Consider the following 18,595-nt stretch of genomic DNA (forward strand, 5'->3'; position numbering starts at 1 on the left):
ATTGTAGCGCCCGCCTGGCAGCGGGAGATCCTGGAGCGCAAGCGGGCCAAGCTGGCCGGGGCGGGCGGCGAGCCCGAGCCCCCGGCCGGGGAGCGGCTGGTGGTGGCGGAGAGCCTGGGCCCGCTCCGCGAGAACCCCTTCATGCGGCTGGAGAGCGAGCGGCGCCGGCTGCGGCAGGGGCGGCCCGGGCCCGGCGGCGCGGCGCGGCCGCTGCGCCGCAGGTGGGACCGGGCGCTGCCCGGGCCGCGCCGCCCGCTGCGCCCGTGGGACCCGGCTCCCCCTGCGCCCCCGCGCCCCTCCAGAAGGGACCCGGCTTCCCCCGGGCTCCGGCGCCAAAGGCGGGACCGGCATCTCCGCCGGCGGTCCCGGCCACCCCGCCTCCTCTCCCAGCTCCCCCCCGGGCTGCCACCCCCCCAGCGGTGCCGGTGGCCCCCCAGCCCACAGTCCTGCCGCCGGCTTCCCCCCGGGCTGTCACCCCTCCGCCCACCGCCCCACCCCGGGTTGTCACTCCCCCACCCACGGTTTCTCCCCGGGCTGTCACCCCCCAGCCCACGGCACCCGTGCGGGCTGTCACCCCCCAGCCCGCACCACCTCCCCGGGTTGTCACCCCACAGCCCGTGTCCCCCCAGCCCGCCCCGGCTCCCCCCCGGGCTTTCACCCCCGAGCCCGCAGCCCCCCAGCCGGCTCCGGCTGCCCCCCGGGCTGCAGCCCCCCAGGCGGCCCCAGCCGCCCCCAAGGCTGCGGCCCCTCAGGCCAACTGCTTTCTCCACAAGATCAGCTCCAACTCCTTCACGGTCACACCCCGGGGGCAGCCGCCCGGCGCCCGCGTCCCCGAGCCCGGTGCTGTCCCCGCCGGCCGCCCCGCAACGCCCAAGGGGCCACCAGTGCCATCCACCAGCCCTTCCCATGCCAGAGCCAACGCCAGGAGGCCAAAGCCGGAGGAGGCCGAGGTGGCCGTGTCGCCCCTGCCCAGTGCCAGTCCGGCCCCCAGTGCCACCGGCGCCACTCGGCCGCTCTCCGCCTCAGCCCCCCGGGCCGGCGGCTCCTTCGAAATCCACCCGGCCCCCAAACCCGACCTGGCGGCCATCCCAGCCCACGACCTGCAGGCACAGGCTCTGGCCAAGCTGCGCCTGAATTCGCGCAATTCCTTCGTCTTCGTGCCCCGCCGGGAGGGCAGCCCGGCTCGGCCGCCGGCCCAGATCGCCAGGCCAGGGCCAGCGCCACCGCCCTCGGAGGAGAAGGCAGCCCAGGAGCCCCCGAGGGCTTCCGCCCCCGAGCAGGAAGAGCCCATCACTTCCCCACCGGCGCCTCTGGATCCGCTGGTACCTGTGACTTACATCGATGACATTGTGGAGCCGGACAGCGGGGCTGGCCCGGCTGCGAGGACGGGGAGCTTGGCGGATCAGCCCGGAGGAGCTGGCCCCGACCTGGAGATGGAGTTTTCCTCTGTGCCCCTGTACAGGCCACATTCCGCCCCCCAGCAGAGGGGAGGCAGCACCTTCACTGTCGTGCCCAAAAGGAAGCCCGTGGCCCCGGGGCTGCAGGCTCTCGCCGATGCCAGCGGCAGGCCACAGCGGGAGGAAGAGGAGGAGGAGGAGGAGAGCAAAGGCAGAGGCAAAGCCGTGGAGAACGCTGATGGGCCTCAAGTGGGGATATCCCATAAAAAGCGCTACCCCACGGTGAACGAGATTGAAGTGATCGGGGGGTACCTGTCCCTGGAGAGGTCCTGCATGAGCAAGACGGGCTCGCGCCGCAAGAAGGTAACCGGGCACCTCTGTGCTCAGCAGCCAGGCTGGAGCTGTCCCGGGGCTGCTTGGGTTTGGCTGCTCAGGAGGCACTGCTGGGAGCACGGGCAGTGTGTTTGCCCCTTGTGGGAGCCAGAGGCTGCCCTCAGAGCTGGCTGAAGTAGGGGGTGAAATGCACTCAGAAGTGAAGCCTTGGGGCTGGTGGAAAACAGGAGAGGGAAGGTGGAAGTCCACCACACTGATGCGAAGGATGTTTCAGAATGGTGAGGAAAGGACCAGGGATTAGTATTTCTCATGGTGTCCAATATTAGGAGAGTTTGCAACTCTTGGCAAGCCCAGTGTCTTGTTTGCTTTTACTGTCTCCTGGAACTTTAAAGGGAGCCCAAGGACCGCAGCTGGGAGATGGGACTTGGTGTATTAAACAGAATTTGTACCCAGGGAGGGGACACTGGGGACTGTCCCACAAAGGAGCTGAGGGTGGGATATGCCCTGTGACAGCTGCAGGGCCTCTCCCACCCCAGCCCTTCCTGAGGTATGATAATGGAAAGTAAAGTATTTCAGGAATTTAGGAAATCAGGGGAGCTGCATGGTTGGAGCAGCTGTGGGCTCGCTGTGTCTGAGGGGTTGGATATGTTGGGATACCCGTGGTCCCCGTGGCATTGGAGTCTTCCCCGCATTAGTGATCTATTGATAGAGGCTCAAGAATTAGGTCTCGATTAGGCAGAAAGAGATCAGCAAGAACTTAACTCCCATTGATAGGATTATACCACCTGCTCCTTCTGAAAGTGCAGCTACAGCTCTGAAGATTCAGATGCTGATTGCTCCAGATGCCTTTGGAGTGAGCGAATGCCAGATTTTCTCAAGGCTTGGGGTGTAACATAGATCCTTGTGAGCCCTAAATTGAAAATTAATCTTTGTAGAGCTTGGTGAAATGCATCTGGATGTGATAAGAGGAGTGGGGGAGAGTTGTTGGGCTCTGAAAGCAGCACACTGAAGTGGCAGATCCCGACTTTTAGGGCTGTGATGTGACGTGTTTTTCCATAGTGGAAATTGCTGTTGGACATTTCCGTTACCCAAATCCAGGTAGATAACTGAGAGACTGAATGCACATGGGTGCCTGAGGCACTGAGCATTATAATTTGAGGCAATCATTTGAGCAGGATGTATCTCATTTGAAGGGAGGCAGGGAGTGCTGCTGTCAAATTCCTCCCTAAGCACATGCAGCCTGTGGTAATTTGATGGTGACTAATGCAGGGAGCAGGTCTGGAGCACCCTGAGAGACAGAAAAAGCAAATGAGCAGGAGTGTTGATTCTTGCTCAGTGCTCCTGAAGTTTTTCCTTGTTTTCCTACAGGGAAATGCTTGGTCGGACTGGAGTTGTTCTGCTGCCTAAACACCTGCTGGCTTGCACTCATTGCAGCTGTTTTGGCTCTGTTCAGGTTCAATTTGGGGTGTTAATTTGATTTACACCAAATCACGTGTGTGGTATAAATGGTGAAAATATTAATACAACATGTTACACTTGTGAGTGCTCTTACAATGGAGTAGAGAACACAGAGGGAATCCTGTGGGATGGTCATATTTGGGTAAGCCCCACTTCTGATGGAGCTGAGGAGCTGATTTTTCTGAGCAGGGGATGCTGTTGGGGCACAAAGAAGAAAGCATTAAGTAAAACCAGTTAAATGGTGCACAGTGGAAAGTATCCTTAACAGTACAGAAAGGAGGGAGGGAGATGAGCACGAGTCCAATGCAGTGACTGAATTGTTTTTTGGTGGTCAAATCCAGAGAAGTCGTGGCATGTCCAGCCTTGGAGCTGTCTGAAACTTGCCAGGGGAAAGCTTTGAGCAACTGGCAGGTCAGTCTTCCTTAAGGCAGGAGTTTGGGCTAGAGACCTCCAGAGGACCTTTCCAGCCTAAAATGTCATGTGATATTGGTTAATATCCACCATATCTACTATTTTGTGTGTCAGTGGTGGATTTGTGTGACATTGGGCAGGTCATGGAGCTTCTCTGCCCCTGTTCTTATCAGCTTAACAGCATTAGCTGCTTGTTGTGGAGCCGAGCTGCCAAATACTGCAAGGTGCACACACAGCTGTTCCCTAAGAACTGTATGTGGGGTCGTCCTGCAGGAGAACTTGTGTAAACATTTGGTTTCTGAGAGGAGAGAGATTAAAAGGCAAAGGAGAAACTGCCTGTTATATTTGCAGAACTCAGGAAGTTGAAGCAAATAGGGATCCTTTAAAAAATAAGAATGGAGCTGAAGGAAAGTAGTGAAGACACAAGTTTCTGGGTGAAATGAAATGTGGTATGGGAGAAACACCCATTTTGCTTTCAGTTCCTTCCTACTCAGTCAAGCACAGAGTATGACTTTGTAGCCAGGGTCTAGAAGATGCTGATGGGGGACAAATGGAAAGATTTCTGTTTACTCTTGACCTAGAGGATGTTTGTGGCTTTACTCTGGGTAATAAGGCTGAGTGTTGATGCCTGAAAAGGAAGGAGCTCGTATTAAGATGCATTCCTTGGTTTCTTCCCAAGAGATCACTTTGTGTCTCCAAGGCAACCAGCCAAAAACAAGAGTTCTGTTTTGTAGCTTTGTCGGGGTTTTCAGAAACTTGATTTTGGCCTGAATTGGGAAGAAACAGACTGTTCTTGTGAGCTGGGAGCTGCAGTTGTTTGTTAAAACCAATCCCCTTTCTTTTTTGCGGTGTCAAAACCTGATGCTGGTTTTAGTGAGCAGCTTCTGTGTGTTTTGGGGTGAACCAGCCCTTCTTGCGTCAAACATCTTCCTTTCCAAACCTTGCTTTTGAAAGATCTTTAATTATGCTCCATACTCAAGAAAGTAGTGTTTAGTGAAACTTCAAGAACTTGGAAAAGTTTAACTGTTTGCTGATGCCCAGCAGGAATCTGGGAGATGAACAGCAGGTCAGCAGGGTCTGGAAATGCTGTGGATCAATGGCTGGCTGTGCAGTCAGGGGTAATGATTTATTAGGAAGGAGGGTGTTAGCCCTGCCAGTTGCACCCCACTGTTCTCTGAGATGCAAATGGTGTTTTTCTTCAAATGTAGAAATTCAGCCTCCCTTTTCCATTCCCATGTGTGGCCACTGATTGCCTGATTGTGGAGCTGATGTGCTCTGAGTCCCCTGAGCCACATCCTCCGTGGCTTTTTGGGAGGGTGGCTGGGACAGGCTGGGAGTGGGTTCCAGCACTGCTCTGCACAGAGGGAGCTCCAGCCCCTGCTCCTGGCTGCTGACAGTGGCTGTAGGACTTGTGACTTTGCTGTAGCCTGGGGGATGCTGCTGCTTCAAGGCCTTTCAGGATAAAGAACTTCAGATATGTGAAGCAGCTGTTACTTTGAGGGTTGGAGCTGGAGCTTGGTGAGGGAGAGGAAGATGATGTATGGAAATAAAAAAATCTGTTCCCAGCTCTGTTGTGGAGCTGCTGTGGGGGAACAGGGGCTGTGTGGGATGGGACACATCAGGTCTGCAGGTGGAGGGCAGAGCCCCAGCCCTGCTCACCCTGGGGATGGATGAGCTGGAGCTGCTGTGCTCCTGCAGGGGTTCAGGTGCCCTTCAGGGCTGTTCATCTGCTCTGGGGCTGTTTTGAAATCTCTCCAGGCAGTACCACCAGCAGTTCAGATACAGCAGCGTGGGTGAGACTCAGTCTTAGAAGTGTGTTTGCAGCTCCAAAGGGATGTGCCAGGAGCTGCTGGGCAGCTGCTGGAGGAGCTGGCTGAGCTCTCAGAGAGGACAGGATACATGTGCAGGGGTGGAAGGAGACCTACTGACCTTTATTCTAAACTGGGAGTGGGGCAGAGGATGCAGCACACTGTTGATGACCTCTGCTCAGGGCTTCTCTTTGTACTCTGTTATTGCAGAGAAGTAAAGGCACGTCAGCAGTGCCAGGAGGAAGGGAAGGCTTTGCTGCAGGATGTGGATCTTTGGGATCTCAGAGGACAAAATCTTGCTCATCTGAGCTGACAAGAGTCAGTGGTGGTTTGGTTGCCTGCCAGAATAACACCCAATAAAGTTGTTGGTGAGATAGAAATCTGTGTTTCTGCAGAACATGGTGTTTGTGTGTGGAGTGAGAGCTGGGGAAGGACAGGGCACTGCAGGGCCAGCTGGGCTGCCCACGAAGAGTCACTGGCTTTGGGCTTCAGGCTCTCCTCTGGTTGGAGGCTGGACTGTGCCCTGGCCCTGCTCCTTCAGTGTGTCACTCCTGCAGCGCATCCTGAGTGTTCTCCTCTCCAGGATCCGGTGCCTCCTGGAGATCCTGCAAGGCAGGTGAATGAATTCTGGCCAGGCCAGCCGAAGTGCTGTGAATAACAGGATCTGAGAGCCAGCAGACATCAGGTTGTTGATGGATTTAATGTTTTGTGCTTGTCACGGCTGGCAGTTTGCCGTGTGCTGGCAGGCGAGTCGCAGCCCAGTGTGAGCAGGGATTACGGGAACAAGGCTGCTGGGATCCAAACAGTTGGAGTCTAGAGCTAAATTGTCTTCAGAGATGTTCAGCTGAACTTCAAAAAGTTCCAGCTTACACAAACTTTAGCATGGTCTGTGTCCTAATCTTTTGAGCTGCATAAAGCCTGAATGTGGCTCCCGAATTCCCACTTAAAAGTCTGTTAAAAAATTGGTTTAAATACCCCTTGGTTTTGATCATGGGCAGCAGCTTTGTTGGTCTAACCTGCTGAACTTCCTGCTCTGTAGTTTTCCATCTGTTCAGTTCTGCTGGAGATGGTCTCCTGTGAGAACCAGGTGTAGGTTTGGGATGTTGGCAGAGATAAACATTTCCAGCTGCTGCCCAGACCTGTTTGGAGCAAGTCTGCACAGTGTGGAGTCTAAATACTGGTGGCTGCCTGAGGACTTTTTTTTCAATGTATAACACAAGTAAATTAACCATAACACAAGTTAACTAATGTGGTAGTAGAAGAAGAAATCTCTCTGCAAAAACTCCTTTGATGATGTCATCCCTGTGTTTTACACGGTCAGGGCAGAGATTTGTATTCTTTAGCTCTTGGAGAACTGCATGTTCCTGTTCTATTTTCTGTCTCTGGCTGTGCTCTGCTGGGGCAGATTCATCTGCCACCTTTAAGGAGGGGCCATGGCAGTATCTGACATGGATGTATTGCATTTTTAGGAGATGAGGTCAGCAGTGATAAGTCATGCTCAGGAAATAAGTGTCTTGGATGATGAAGTGCAGCCCCTCCCCTGCGGAGATGATCTCCAGTAGCTGTCAGATGGCAGCAGCTCTTTCACCCAGACAGGGCCATTTTCTTGCCCTTTACTAATTCCACTGATTTTTTTTTCCTGTGATGTTGATGGCTGAGGGCTGGAAATCAGAATTTGCTGCAGTTACAGCTTTTAAACCACTTCACAAGCTGAGGCTGTCAGTGGGGCAGTGGGTAGTTTTTTGTTTCCCCACTACATGCCAGCACCTTGAAGTGCTGAGACTCTGTTGTATGAAACCTTGGCGGAGTCTGAGTCAGATTTATCTCATATCTGTAGTGGGAAATTTTCTGTGACTGAGGCTCTGCATGGCCTCACCACTCCCATGCTTCTTCTCATGCTGCAGTGACGGTCTGAGCTGGTCCCAAATTCCCCTGGTTCTCTTGCCCCCATGTCCTGCCTGCTGCTGTCAGCACTGCAGGAATGGACAGAAGGGCTAAAATAGAAACTCTTACGCAAATAAGAGCTGAGCCTGGCTTTGAAGCTGGTTAGGACGTGCCCAGGGCTCAGCCTGCCCCTGAGCTCAAGAGATTTGAAGTACTTTGTGCTCTGAACTCTAATCATGAGGATTACAGTTAACGTTTTCTTAATCAGTTTGCCTAATCTGTGGACCAGATTGGAGATGGTTTATCATTTCCCTTCATCTCAAGGATTCATTTTGTTTCGGGTTTGGGTTTTCCTTTTCACTCTGGTTTTTCCAATGCGTGGTCATGGTGTTCTGAGAAGAGCAGAGGAAGGACACTGGGGTGGCTGGGGCAGGAGTCCTGCTGGTCTGTGTTGTATGTAGGGAACAGTAGAGAAAATGAAAGTATTTAGTTTCTGGGTGCAGTGGCAGTAAAGGAAATCTGGGTAAGAGCTGCTGCAGCAGCATCTCCTTCACCTCAGGGGTTGTGCTCACCCCGCTCCCAACTGAAACCTGAATTTAAAATCTATTTACAACCCAGGCTCTTCCAGTGACTGCAGCAGTCTGTGGGGCTGGGAGGATATCTCTGTTTGCCAGTTTGTGTAGGAAGAGTCACATGAAGTGTCTGTATCAGAGCGACTTCAAAAACATGCTGGGAAAATCTGGGCTGGAGGAACTCGGGGCTGATGTTTTCCGAGAAGTGCCCTTCGGATGATCTTGGGAGCCTGGCAGGATGGAGCTGCTGCTTTGTGGGCATTGTAAGAATGTAGGAAATATCTCAGACAAAACACTTGTGTGTGTAGGGAAATTGTGTTGCTTGCAGCTGCTGAAAATGCAGGTCTGAGGGCACATCCCTGAGGCTCCTGGTGAACCTGCTGCACTTGCTTCTCATCAAGGAAGCTCCTTTTGCATGTTAAAAGAGAGAGCAAGGGCAAGAGAGACATGAACTCTGTGTGCAGGTGAAACTGTTCACATCATGGGAGCCTTTTGGTCCTGAATGAGCTCCTTGACAGGGTGGGAAGTAATTCTGCTCCCAGCCTCTCTCTGTTTCCCATGGAATGAATGGGATGATGCTCCATGGGTCCCATTCCAGCACCAAACCCAGGTATTTTTGTGAGCTGCTCTGGGCAGCCTGGGCTGCACAGCAATGTTTGTGGGTGGCAGCTCTGTCACTGCACCTTGTTGTAGCTACAAATGGGCTGCTCAGAGCTGCCTGTACTCAGAGCTCCTGTGCTGTTGGGGAGCTCTGTGTGTGGTTTTTATGAGGACACCAGGTCTTGACACTAATTGTACCTTGCTTATCCTGCTCCCTTTGTGCATTCAGATGAGATTTGTTTCATGCAAGTAGGGAGATTTGTCTGGTTCTTAGGGGCCAAGTAAGTAATTTTTGAATTGCTTGTTAAGCTGTGGAAGGCTCTGGCTCCTCTGCCTGCAGATGTGAGAAGGAATAAAGGGTTCCCAGGGTGAATGGCTGCTCTGTGCCCTGGCACACTGGGGCTCCAGCTGTGCTTGTGTGGGCACTGGAATCTCCCCTTGTCCTGCACAGTGAAGGGAAGAGTTAACCAAACCACCTGCCCCACATGCTCTGGGTGCTGTCCCTACCCAGTCACCTCTCATCAGGAATTTGAAACTTGCCTGTGTCTTGCACAAGGAGTTTAATATTTCGAATCTCCATGCATTGCTCCTATCTGCCATGTGCTTCAGCATATTGATTACACAGAGCTGGCTTTGTGGGTTGCCTTGTAAATGGAGACTTTCTTGTTTTGCCTTGTGGCTTGGGAGCTGGGATGTGATCCTGAAGGAAATGTCTCCTTTGCCAACAGAGCCACGCAGGGCTTCCCTGACGTGCTCCTGCTGTAAATCTTTAGTGCTCTTGGCTCTACTCAGTAACTCACTGAGGTGCAGTTAATGGCTGAGCAAAAGTCAGTGTTACTCTCAGGAAACACTTCTTGGAAAAGCATGATCAAGTGATTTGTGGAGTCATAGTTCCAGTTCCCCAAAACTCTTCTTTTTGTGCAGAAGCACAGAAAAGTACATTTTTGAACTGCCATCTGCAGTTTTCTGGGCATACTTAGAATGCTTCAGCCATAGCTAATCCGATATAGGAGCCAAGCCTCGAGTCCCCTCTGTTCGTAGGGGTACTTGTCAGGGAAAAACCCTTTCTTTCTGTGTCAAGGAAGGGCTTTAGAGGCACAAAAGCTCCTTATCTTCTGAATGATAGCAAATGCCTTGGTGATGTGCTGGTGATTCTGCAGTCCCCAGGGTACTATTTCAGGCAGCCCACATAGTCTGTGCCTGGAGTTATTCAACAATTCGGGCTGACACATGACTGTGTTTTCAGGACAAGCACAGACACAGAGACAAGCTCATTGCTTACTGCAAAAAAATGGCTCATTTTCCTAAAAAATCTTTGTCTAAAAGTTTCTTTTCATGGGAGCTGTCTAGATCATTGACTGCAGTGTGCTGTAAAAAAACTGAAGGCCTCTGCAGAGGTTTGGAGTTTATGAACTGCTTTTCTGTTTCCTTTTACTAAATCTGCTGCTCTGTGGGACTGGTCAGATGGGAAGAGCTGGGTAAACCCTTTGGGGATTTTTGTCCGCTATAAAATCTCTGCTGCTACCCTGTTTGCAGTCTCACAAGCAGTTATTTGTCTGTGCAGAGACCTTCCCTCTCACTCCGTGGCAGCTGGAGGTTGTTCTCTGTTAGAACCTCCTCTTTGTACAGGTCCTGAGCCTCCACCCACCAACCCCATGGGTTTGGAGCTTTCCTGCCCTGCTCAGGGGCTCTCTGCAGCCCTCCTGGGATGCTCTGTGTGCACAGGCTTGCTGGCACTCCTGGCTGGCTGCAGTTTCAGGTATCAGGTAATGTCTTGTGCCTTCTTGACCCAGTCTTTAGACAACCAGTGCAGCAGCAAATGTCCCTCGATGTGAGGTGGCACAGGAGCACAAGGTTCTTCAGAACACTCGTTTTGTCTGTGCTTGATCTCTCAGAGATATCAATCCCTACTTTGTGTTCATGCTGGATCATCTACCTTTCCTGCAGATACCAGCCAAACCCTCCTGTGCTGCTGAGAGGAGGAACTTCCTTGTGGGGGAAGAGGAGCGACAGACACTGATCTTGTGACACAGAGACACAGACATCTCTTGTCTGTGGTGACCAGGGACAGCAGCCAGGGCACGGCTGGGGCTGGGCCAGGGCAGCTCAGGCTGAGATCAGGGCAAGGCTCTTCCCCCAGAGGGTGCTGGCACTGCCCAGGCTCCCCAGGGAATGGGCACGGCCCCGAGGCTGCCAGAGCTCCAGGAGCCTTTGGCCAGCGCTGCCAGGGATGCCCAGGGTGGGGTTGTTGGGGGGTCTGGGCAGGGACAGGGGCTGGGCTGGGTGATCCTGGTGGGTCCCTTCCTGCTCAGCTTCTTCTGTGACCCTGTAGTAGACCAAGTGTGAAAAGCTGCTTTAAATCACACCTGGCAGCCCCTGCATGTCCCGGGGAGTCAGTGCAGTCCCTGGATTTGTCACTTGGGAATTATTGAGGCCAGAGGATGAGTAAAGGAGAATCAGTATGTGAAGAGAGCAGGTCTTGATCCCTGGTGCTGCTCAGCTGTTTGGGTCTGGTGAGGCTCTTGGTGGGTTGGGACGTGCTGGAGGTGCTGTGGGGTGGCAGCAGGGCAGGGATGGAGCCCAGCTTGTGCTTCACCACTCACTATCCCATCCTGCTCCTCAAGGACAGAGCAGGGATGGCAACTCCAGCAGGAGCCCCTGGTTTGGGAGATGGAAACCACTCACGGGGAGGGAAGAGGGGCTCAGTCCTTCTCAGCCCCCCTGTTCTGGGCTGCTGTGATGGGGAGCAAATGCTGACTCAGACTCTCCCTGCTGGAATATAATTATAGGATGATTTTATTAATTTAATGCCTAGATCAGTTCCTTTTTTTTCTGGCTGTTACAAGGTGTGGATTTAGATTGTCAAAGAGGTTTCAGTTTAAAAGGTGTAAACACCCTACATTTTCTCTTTGGCTTTGGCTCACCAGCCAAGCAAATCTAATAATGGGTGGAGCAGAGAAAAGCCACAGTAAGGAGATTCCTTCTGGAGCTGAGGATGCAGATTAACCCTCAAAGACTTCCAGAGAGGTCCCTGGTGTGTGAGAAGCCACTGGGTCTTTGCTCTGTCATTAATACTGCCTTGCAGACTTTCTCATCTCCCTTTGGAGGCGAGGTGGCTGCTGGCTGTCATTGCTCATGTTGAAAGTTGGGCTCTATAAATTGGTTGTTTTTGGTTTTAATAAATCTCTATATATGGGGGCTCTTTGGTGGCTGGTCTGGGTGCAGCCTGAGTCCCGACAGCCTGACACAAGGTTGACTTCCCTTTTCTAAATGAGATCTGCATGACTACTCAGATTTATGCTTTGTTGGGCAATGTTTGCCCTGGCTTCTCTTTCCTGGATATTCTATTAGTCATTACTGTTCAAATCCTAGCAAATAAATAAATGATTTTTGCTATGGCAACAAGAACCTATCAGTTGAACAGCACAATATTTCCTGAAAAGCCTGATTTACTCTTTTCAGTGTGTCTGATTGCTGGGCAGAGTATTTATATATAAATTTCTATATATATGTATATATGAGTTTGGGTTGGACCCTGGGCTTGTGACACAGCTGTGGGTGAAGCCTCCAGCTGAGCAAAGAGTGACAAATCCCTGCAAACATCCACAGCTGAAGGGTGCAAAATTCTTCCTTGCCACAACTGGCAGCTGCTGCTGGGGCAGAAGCAGGGAAGCAGTGCTGAGACAGGCTGAGCAGAGGCCTCTGGCTGGGCTCCAGCGAGCTTGGCTCTGCTGGGACACGCTTTTCTTCTAACGAAACGTCCCCTGGTGCCTTTTGTGTTCCCATAAAAGTCCCTGTGGTCTGGCAAGGCACTGCTGGCTGTGCAAACCTGTTGTCTGCGCCATGATGGCTCTTGGTTTTCCTTTTTGGCTGGTTCCTGGGACTGCAGCTGCCTGTGTTCCTTGCACACAGCACTCAGCTGTGCTCTGTAGCCACTCAGAGCATTTCTCTGCCCCATGTGTCCCCTGGTTTTGCCTGAATGCTTTGCCCTCCCTGTCCTGCTGGGCCAAGCAGAGCTGCTTTGTGCTTCCCTGAAAGCCCCTTGTGCTTAGAGAGGGGAGCTCGGGTGCTGCCACAGCAGGGTTTGGGGTTTGGGGCTCTCTGCCCATGGGCAGGGCTGACTGAGTGCCCCAGGGTCCATCCTGTGCCAGTGCCTGGTTGTGCCCCGTGTTTGCTCTGCCTGGGTGTGCCCAGAGCTTTACTGCAGCAGCCCTGGGGCTCTGCCGGGTGCAGGCTCTGGGAGCAGGGGCTGGGATGTGCCACAGGGCAGCCCAGTGTGGTTTGGGGGAACTTGTGCCACACACAGCTGCCTGTGTGAGCCTTGCAGGTGATCTTGGCCCCAGCTGTGCCCTGGGCCAGGGGCTGGCTGGCTGCTCTGTGTCAGGGGCTCCAGCATTGCCTCCTGCTTGAACTGGCTGTGCAGAGTGGGAGCTGTTGGGTTTGGGGCTGTTGGTGTTGTCACTGGGCTCTGGGTGGGGTGTGGGTGTCTCCAGGCCATTTCTGCTCTGTTCTGCTCTCTGGTTTTGCTCCCTGCTGAGGCTGTTTTCTCCTCCAGCACTGCATGCACCTTTGGTCCAAACTGGACTCAAAGTAATTTTTCTCAGAGATTTTCTCCAGATAGCAGAAAACCAGGAACATTTAGTTCCATCTCCCAAGCTTAAATTTAAACCCCAAGGCATATCTCTCCCATCTGCTTTGTTTTCCATATTCAGCTAAGTACTTCTTGTCCCTCAGTGCCATTGGCAGCACTGGTCAGTGGCCTCTGTGCAGTTTGTGGTTCTGGGATAGCTCCTGGGCTTCCAGGAGCCCTGGGCACCTCCACCCTGGTGGCCTTTGTGCCTGGCAGCGTGGCTCATCCCCACAGGACAGACACCACATTGTGAGCAGTCACAGCCTGGCTCGGATCAGGGAGCATCTAGGTCAGCAGCAGGGATGGGAAATTCAGGGAGCAGCAACTGGGATGCTCTCAGCTTCAGGGCCATTTCATTCCAGTCCCTTTTCTCTGAAGTAGAATCACTCTTCTCCTCTGTGTAATTTGGGGGAACTCAAAGTAGCTGGGACAGGGAATGGGGAAAGGCAGCTGGTTCCCTCCATGCAGTTTCCATCCTGCCTTCTCCTGGGAGCAGGGCAAGGGAGCCAGCCTGTGTCCAAGGTCCATCCTGCCCTGGGGCAGAGTAGCTCCAGCTCCAGCTGTGGTTTGCAGTGTGCAGGAGCTGCAGCTGCTCCCTCTGGTACCCAGATTCAAACTAAGCTCCCCTTGCTGCTTTGCTGAAAGCAGCAGTGAAATGCTCCCTGTCCTGCTCTGATCCCTCCAGAGCTCCAGGGATCCTGTGCATGGGCAGCACGGGTGGCACTGTGACCTGCTGGCAGCTCTGGCTCTTGGAGACGTCAGGTGTGACTTTAGCAGCCCCTAATAATGTCACTCCAGCGCTCCAACCACTGCTGTGACAGGGGATGGGTGCACCTGGGCACTCTGGGTGCTTGGGGCCAGCTCCCACTCCCCAGCCTCAGGGATTTTCTGTATGACAGAACTATGGGATAAATGTGCTGCCCTTGCCCCTGGCCTGTCATTGCACAGCATCTGGAGAGATCAGAACCATCGGGCTCCTGCCACCTGTCACAAGTTGCCATGTCCTTTCCATTCTGTTCATAACCCTATTAGCTGAATTTTAATTGTGTTTAGAAGTAAAGGGATCACAACACCCTTTTAGACAGCTGCTCCTGAACCTTGATCTGTGTTGGCTAAATACTTCCCTACTTTTGGCATGAACCTATTCCTGGCAAGCTTATCCTCCTTATTTGTCTGATGTGTGCTGGCATCAGCAATTCCATGCTCCTTGGTGGTTATTTTCTGGAGTACTTACAAAGAGCTGTTATGCTTTTTCTCCACCTTCACTTTTGCTGGTGTGAAGTTTTTGCCAGTGAATCTGCTGTGCAGCTGTTGAGGTGACCTGTAACCAGATCCCTGGAGCACAGTGGTAGGTAATGATTGGGACAGGCAGGGCTGCAGGGGACAAACCCCTCCCTCAGCTTTCCTTTTCAGCTTGGACAAGCACAGCTGCACAGGGAGGAGAGAGCCTGGCAGTCCCTATTTCCAGCAGAAATGCCTTCCTTCATTCCTGGTTTATTTAAGCAGCATCCTAATGATGATTACAGTCCTGTAGCCAATCCCAAAGTTTCTTCCTCAATTATTCACAGGTGATGAACTTCTCTTAGGGCAAAGGTTGCTCTTAAACTTGATTCCATTTTTAGTGTTTTTGCGCTCCGGTTTTCTTCATGGCCATAAAATTCCGGTTAGCCCTCGATGAACTCTTGTGTTTGCGTCACTTTCATGTCTCAGTTTCCCAGTTACGGTGGAAAGGTCATTAGTGACAATACCAGATAAAACTGGTTTCAAACCAGAACCTTTAAGGCCTCCCCCTTGTCCAGTATTTTCCCTGTCTGCTACCACCTGTTACCATCTCTCCTTTAGCTGCTTCCTTTTTCTCCCATCTGGTTTTAAGCCCTGTTTAATGTAGCTTAAATAGCTCTTTGCCAGAATGTCCTCCTAAGACTGGAGTCCTGATGATGGAGGTTTCTGTTTCCTGGAGCTTGGATACACAAAGGCATTAGCAATGTCACCTTTCCAACGTGTGGGTGCTTTCCTGCTTGTCTCTCCCGTGACAGACACGATGGCAGCTCCTGCTGGGTGCCAGTGTGAGGAGCTGGCAGAGGGCACAAAGACAGAGGTGCTCCAGACCCCTGGGCCTCCTGCCTCCATCCCATCCATTTGGCTCTGCCTTTGGGGTTTCCCTCAGCGTGGCAAGAGATCCACCAAGGCCCTTGGGGAGGGACTGGGGGGGCTGCAGTGGCTGCTGTGCCAGAGCCAGTGTGGGGATCAGTGGGTTCTTGGGCTTCTCCCTGATAATTCCTCTTTGCTGTTGCCCAGATGAAGATCTCTTTCAACGAGACAAGTTTGCAGACGATGTTTGAGTACCCCTCAGAGAGCTCCCTGGCAGAAGAGGATGAAGAAGAGGAAGGACACGCTTCTGAAACGGAGGAAAAATCTCGTACCTTTTACATTCCACGCCCAAACAGCACTTTGCATCCCAGTACTCCTAACTCAGGTGAGTGAGGCACTGTGTTGGCACCATGGGGTTTCTGGTGCTGCCTGACACTGCCCATGTTTGCCACAGGCCCTTAAGGGATTCCACACAAGTGGAAATGCTAGTGGAGGTGAACAGGGAGCTGCAGATGGACATCCCAGCTGTCCCTGCTGGGATCCTGGTCCCACTTCTTTTTGGGGTGGTGAGGAATATTTACCTCATCTTTCTCCTTCCAGCAGATTTATCCAGCTACACCCCAAAGCACTCCGTGAAGTTCAGCGAGTGGCAGGAGCAGAAGTATGAGGGTCCTGCTGCAGAGGGATCCCTCCCAAAGGAAGCTGATTCCCATGGGAACCAAGTCATGGTGAGGCTATAAATAACCAGCTCTTGTGCTCCCTTGTGGGGTGGGGGTTGTTCCAGGCAGTGGATGGGACAGGATGTGCCTTTCCCTGCACACCTGTGTTTGTGTTCCTGCCCAGGGAGCTGTGTCACTGCTCCCAAAGGGACCAACACACCGTCCCACTGCCACTACCACACCTGGCCCTCCCCGGCCCTGTGAAGGAGACTCAAGGCAGCTGGCACACTCTGCTCAGCACAGGAAAGACATGGATTGTTGGAACAAGTCCAGAGGAGACCATGGGGATGCTCCAAGGGCTGGAGCCCTTCTGCTCTGGAACCAGCCTGGGAGAGCTGGGGGTGTTCACCTGGAGAAGAGGAGGTTCCAGGGAGATCTCAGAGTCCCCTCCAGTGCCTAAAGAGGGCTTATAAAAAACAGGGAGATTGATTTTTTTTTTTTTTTCTTTACATGGGCAGGTGATAGGACAAGGGGGAACGGTTTTAAACTAAAAGAGATTTAGATTAGATTTTGGGAAGAAATTGTTCCCTGTGATGGTGGTGAAGCCTTGGTGCAGGGTGGCTGCTCCTGGATCCCTGGAAGTGTCCAAGGCCAGGCTGGATGGGACTTGGAGTGACCTGGGACAGTGGGAGGTGTCCCTGCCATGGCAGGAGGTTGGAACAAGGTGGGTTTAAGACCCCTTCCAACCCAAACCATTGCAGGACGTTCTGATACTCCAGGGCACGTTTGGAGGGGAGCACTAACGAAACACACCCAGCTGGCCCGGGTAGGGTGCCAAGGCAGGGTGAGGGGCTCCTTTGGGCCGGTCTGACCGCGGTGTGTGCTCTGCCCACAGCTCACCCCGGCGGAGAAGGGCGGTGTCTCGGATTTCAGCAGCGAGCCCGCGCTCTATTTCTGAGCTGCTCCGCGGCTCTGGGCACGGTGGGGCAGCGCAGCCCGCCCAGAGCCGTGCCCGCACCGCTGCTCCCGGATCTGCTGCCAAGGCTGGACCAGCTGCCCTCGGGCATCTTCGGAGGATATTTGCACTGGATTTTGGGACCGAATTACTGCTTTCAAGGCATATGATTTATTCTGCCTGTGGCCTTGCATATTCCTTGCTCAAGATCAGCTGCCGGTTAGGCAAGTGTGGGAAGGACATCTGTAAGCCCGGGATGGATGTTGATTTTTCTCAGTGCTTGTCTGAGTCCAGGCACTGCAGGGTCTGGACAGCTTTTGCAACCCTTCTCCCCAATGGAGGATGGCACTGGGCAGTTAGGTGGGTTCACAGCATACCTGTGATTTGACACATTGGGTGTCAGTTTGGAAAACCATTGAAGGTTCATGGTTTGTCCTTGGCATGTTTCCAGCTCTGGTTTCACTGAAACATCGTGGAATTCATGTGCCAGTTACATGTTTGTGGAGCTCACTGAACACCCTGAGGGAGGGATGGGAAGAGCAATGAATGCCTTTAGCTTTAGATGTTATTTTTGCACCAATTAGTAATGTCCAGGCTGCTTCCAGCCTATTAAGATTCCCAAACATTGGCCATAGCTTTGGTCTGTCCTTCCCAACTCTGGCATCCAGTCTCTTGGGGTTGCTGATTGTGCTCCAGTTTGCCACCTCCTCTTGTTGCTTTGTTCCAAATCTGATTGATCTCTCTTGGTTGCTTCCTTCAAGCCACACTTGCTCTGCTCATCTAGTCAAAGCACAGGAGGGAAGTTTCACTCCATTCTTCTGCAGAACTTGAACAAGGAATGTGGGTTATTTTTGTTTTTTCTAGGATTTTTATAGTTCTATTATAATTGTTTAATGCAGCCAATATGCAAAGGAATCTACTAGAATCTTCCATTCAAGTTTTCTACTACTGTAAACTCAGGGTCAAAATTGCACTCTGGACCAGATGGAGCAGTGCTGCTAATGTGATTTGTACTTTGGGATTAAAAGAGATGTGGTGAGAACAGATCAGGCCTCTTTGGGCTTTATGGAATGAGTGGGGCGTGATCCAAAGGAACAGGCTGCTGTCTTTGATTAAATTTTATGGTTACTGGTTTGTCTATTATAGATGATGAATGTCTGCTCAAGTGACACTGCTCTGTGAACTGAAAATGCTCTGCATACCTTGCACTTGGTTTGGTGTCTGTTGTAGCAGCAAGGGAAGGTTGGTCTACTGAAAAACACAGGATTAAATGTTAGGACATACCTACTTGTAGCTGTTCCCTTCTGCCCTGGGTGCCTAAATTCTTTTGGAAAGATAATGAAAAAAAAAAAAAGCTAAAAAGCTACTCAGTAGTTTTAGATGTTGGCTGGGGGGGCCACAAAGAAACATTTTGCACCTCCTTGTCCTTCCAAGCTAATTTGAGATCTGCTGCCTGTGTGACTTGCCAGGAGCAAGATGAATCTGCAGTGCATCTGCCTGGGACATGACACAAGGACCATGGAGTTCCATGTGTTGAGGCTTCTCCCATTAATAAAATACTTCAGGATAAGGTGCTGAGACTGGTGTAGAATGAGGGAAAATGTGAGACTGCTGGTGACTGCTAGATTTAAGGGGTGAATTTTCAGCACAGCTTTTCTAGCACAATGGTCCCAGTGAGCATCTCCCCCTTGGAAAAGCCCAGGTCAGTTTAAGGCAGCTCTGTTTCTTGCAGAACTGCAGGAGGTAAAGCAAAGCTGCTTTCGCAGGAGGTAACTGCAAAGAGGTAAAGCAAACTGC

At 52.4% G+C, this 18,595-nt stretch overlaps 1 protein-coding gene across 1 annotated transcript in view; it reads left to right on the top strand.

Annotated features, from left to right (window-relative positions):
• The window catches only part of TPRN (taperin), a 19,397-nt gene extending 1,235 nt beyond the window's left edge, over positions 1-18,162 (top strand). Inside the window, exons 2-5 of the mRNA XM_039720343.1 lie at positions 8-1,760; positions 15,392-15,569; positions 15,785-15,912; positions 16,739-18,162. Coding sequence (XP_039576277.1) covers positions 8-1,760; positions 15,392-15,569; positions 15,785-15,912; positions 16,739-16,801 — 2,122 coding nt within the window. The 3' untranslated portion in view covers positions 16,802-18,162. The remainder of the gene's footprint in view (positions 1-7; positions 1,761-15,391; positions 15,570-15,784; positions 15,913-16,738) is intronic.
• The last annotated feature ends 433 nt before the right edge of the window (positions 18,163-18,595 follow it).

Source organism: Passer montanus, unplaced genomic scaffold (assembly GCF_014805655.1).
Source record: "Passer montanus isolate IOZ18808 unplaced genomic scaffold, ASM1480565v1 scaffold43, whole genome shotgun sequence".
NCBI lineage: Eukaryota > Metazoa > Chordata > Aves > Passeriformes > Passeridae > Passer > Passer montanus.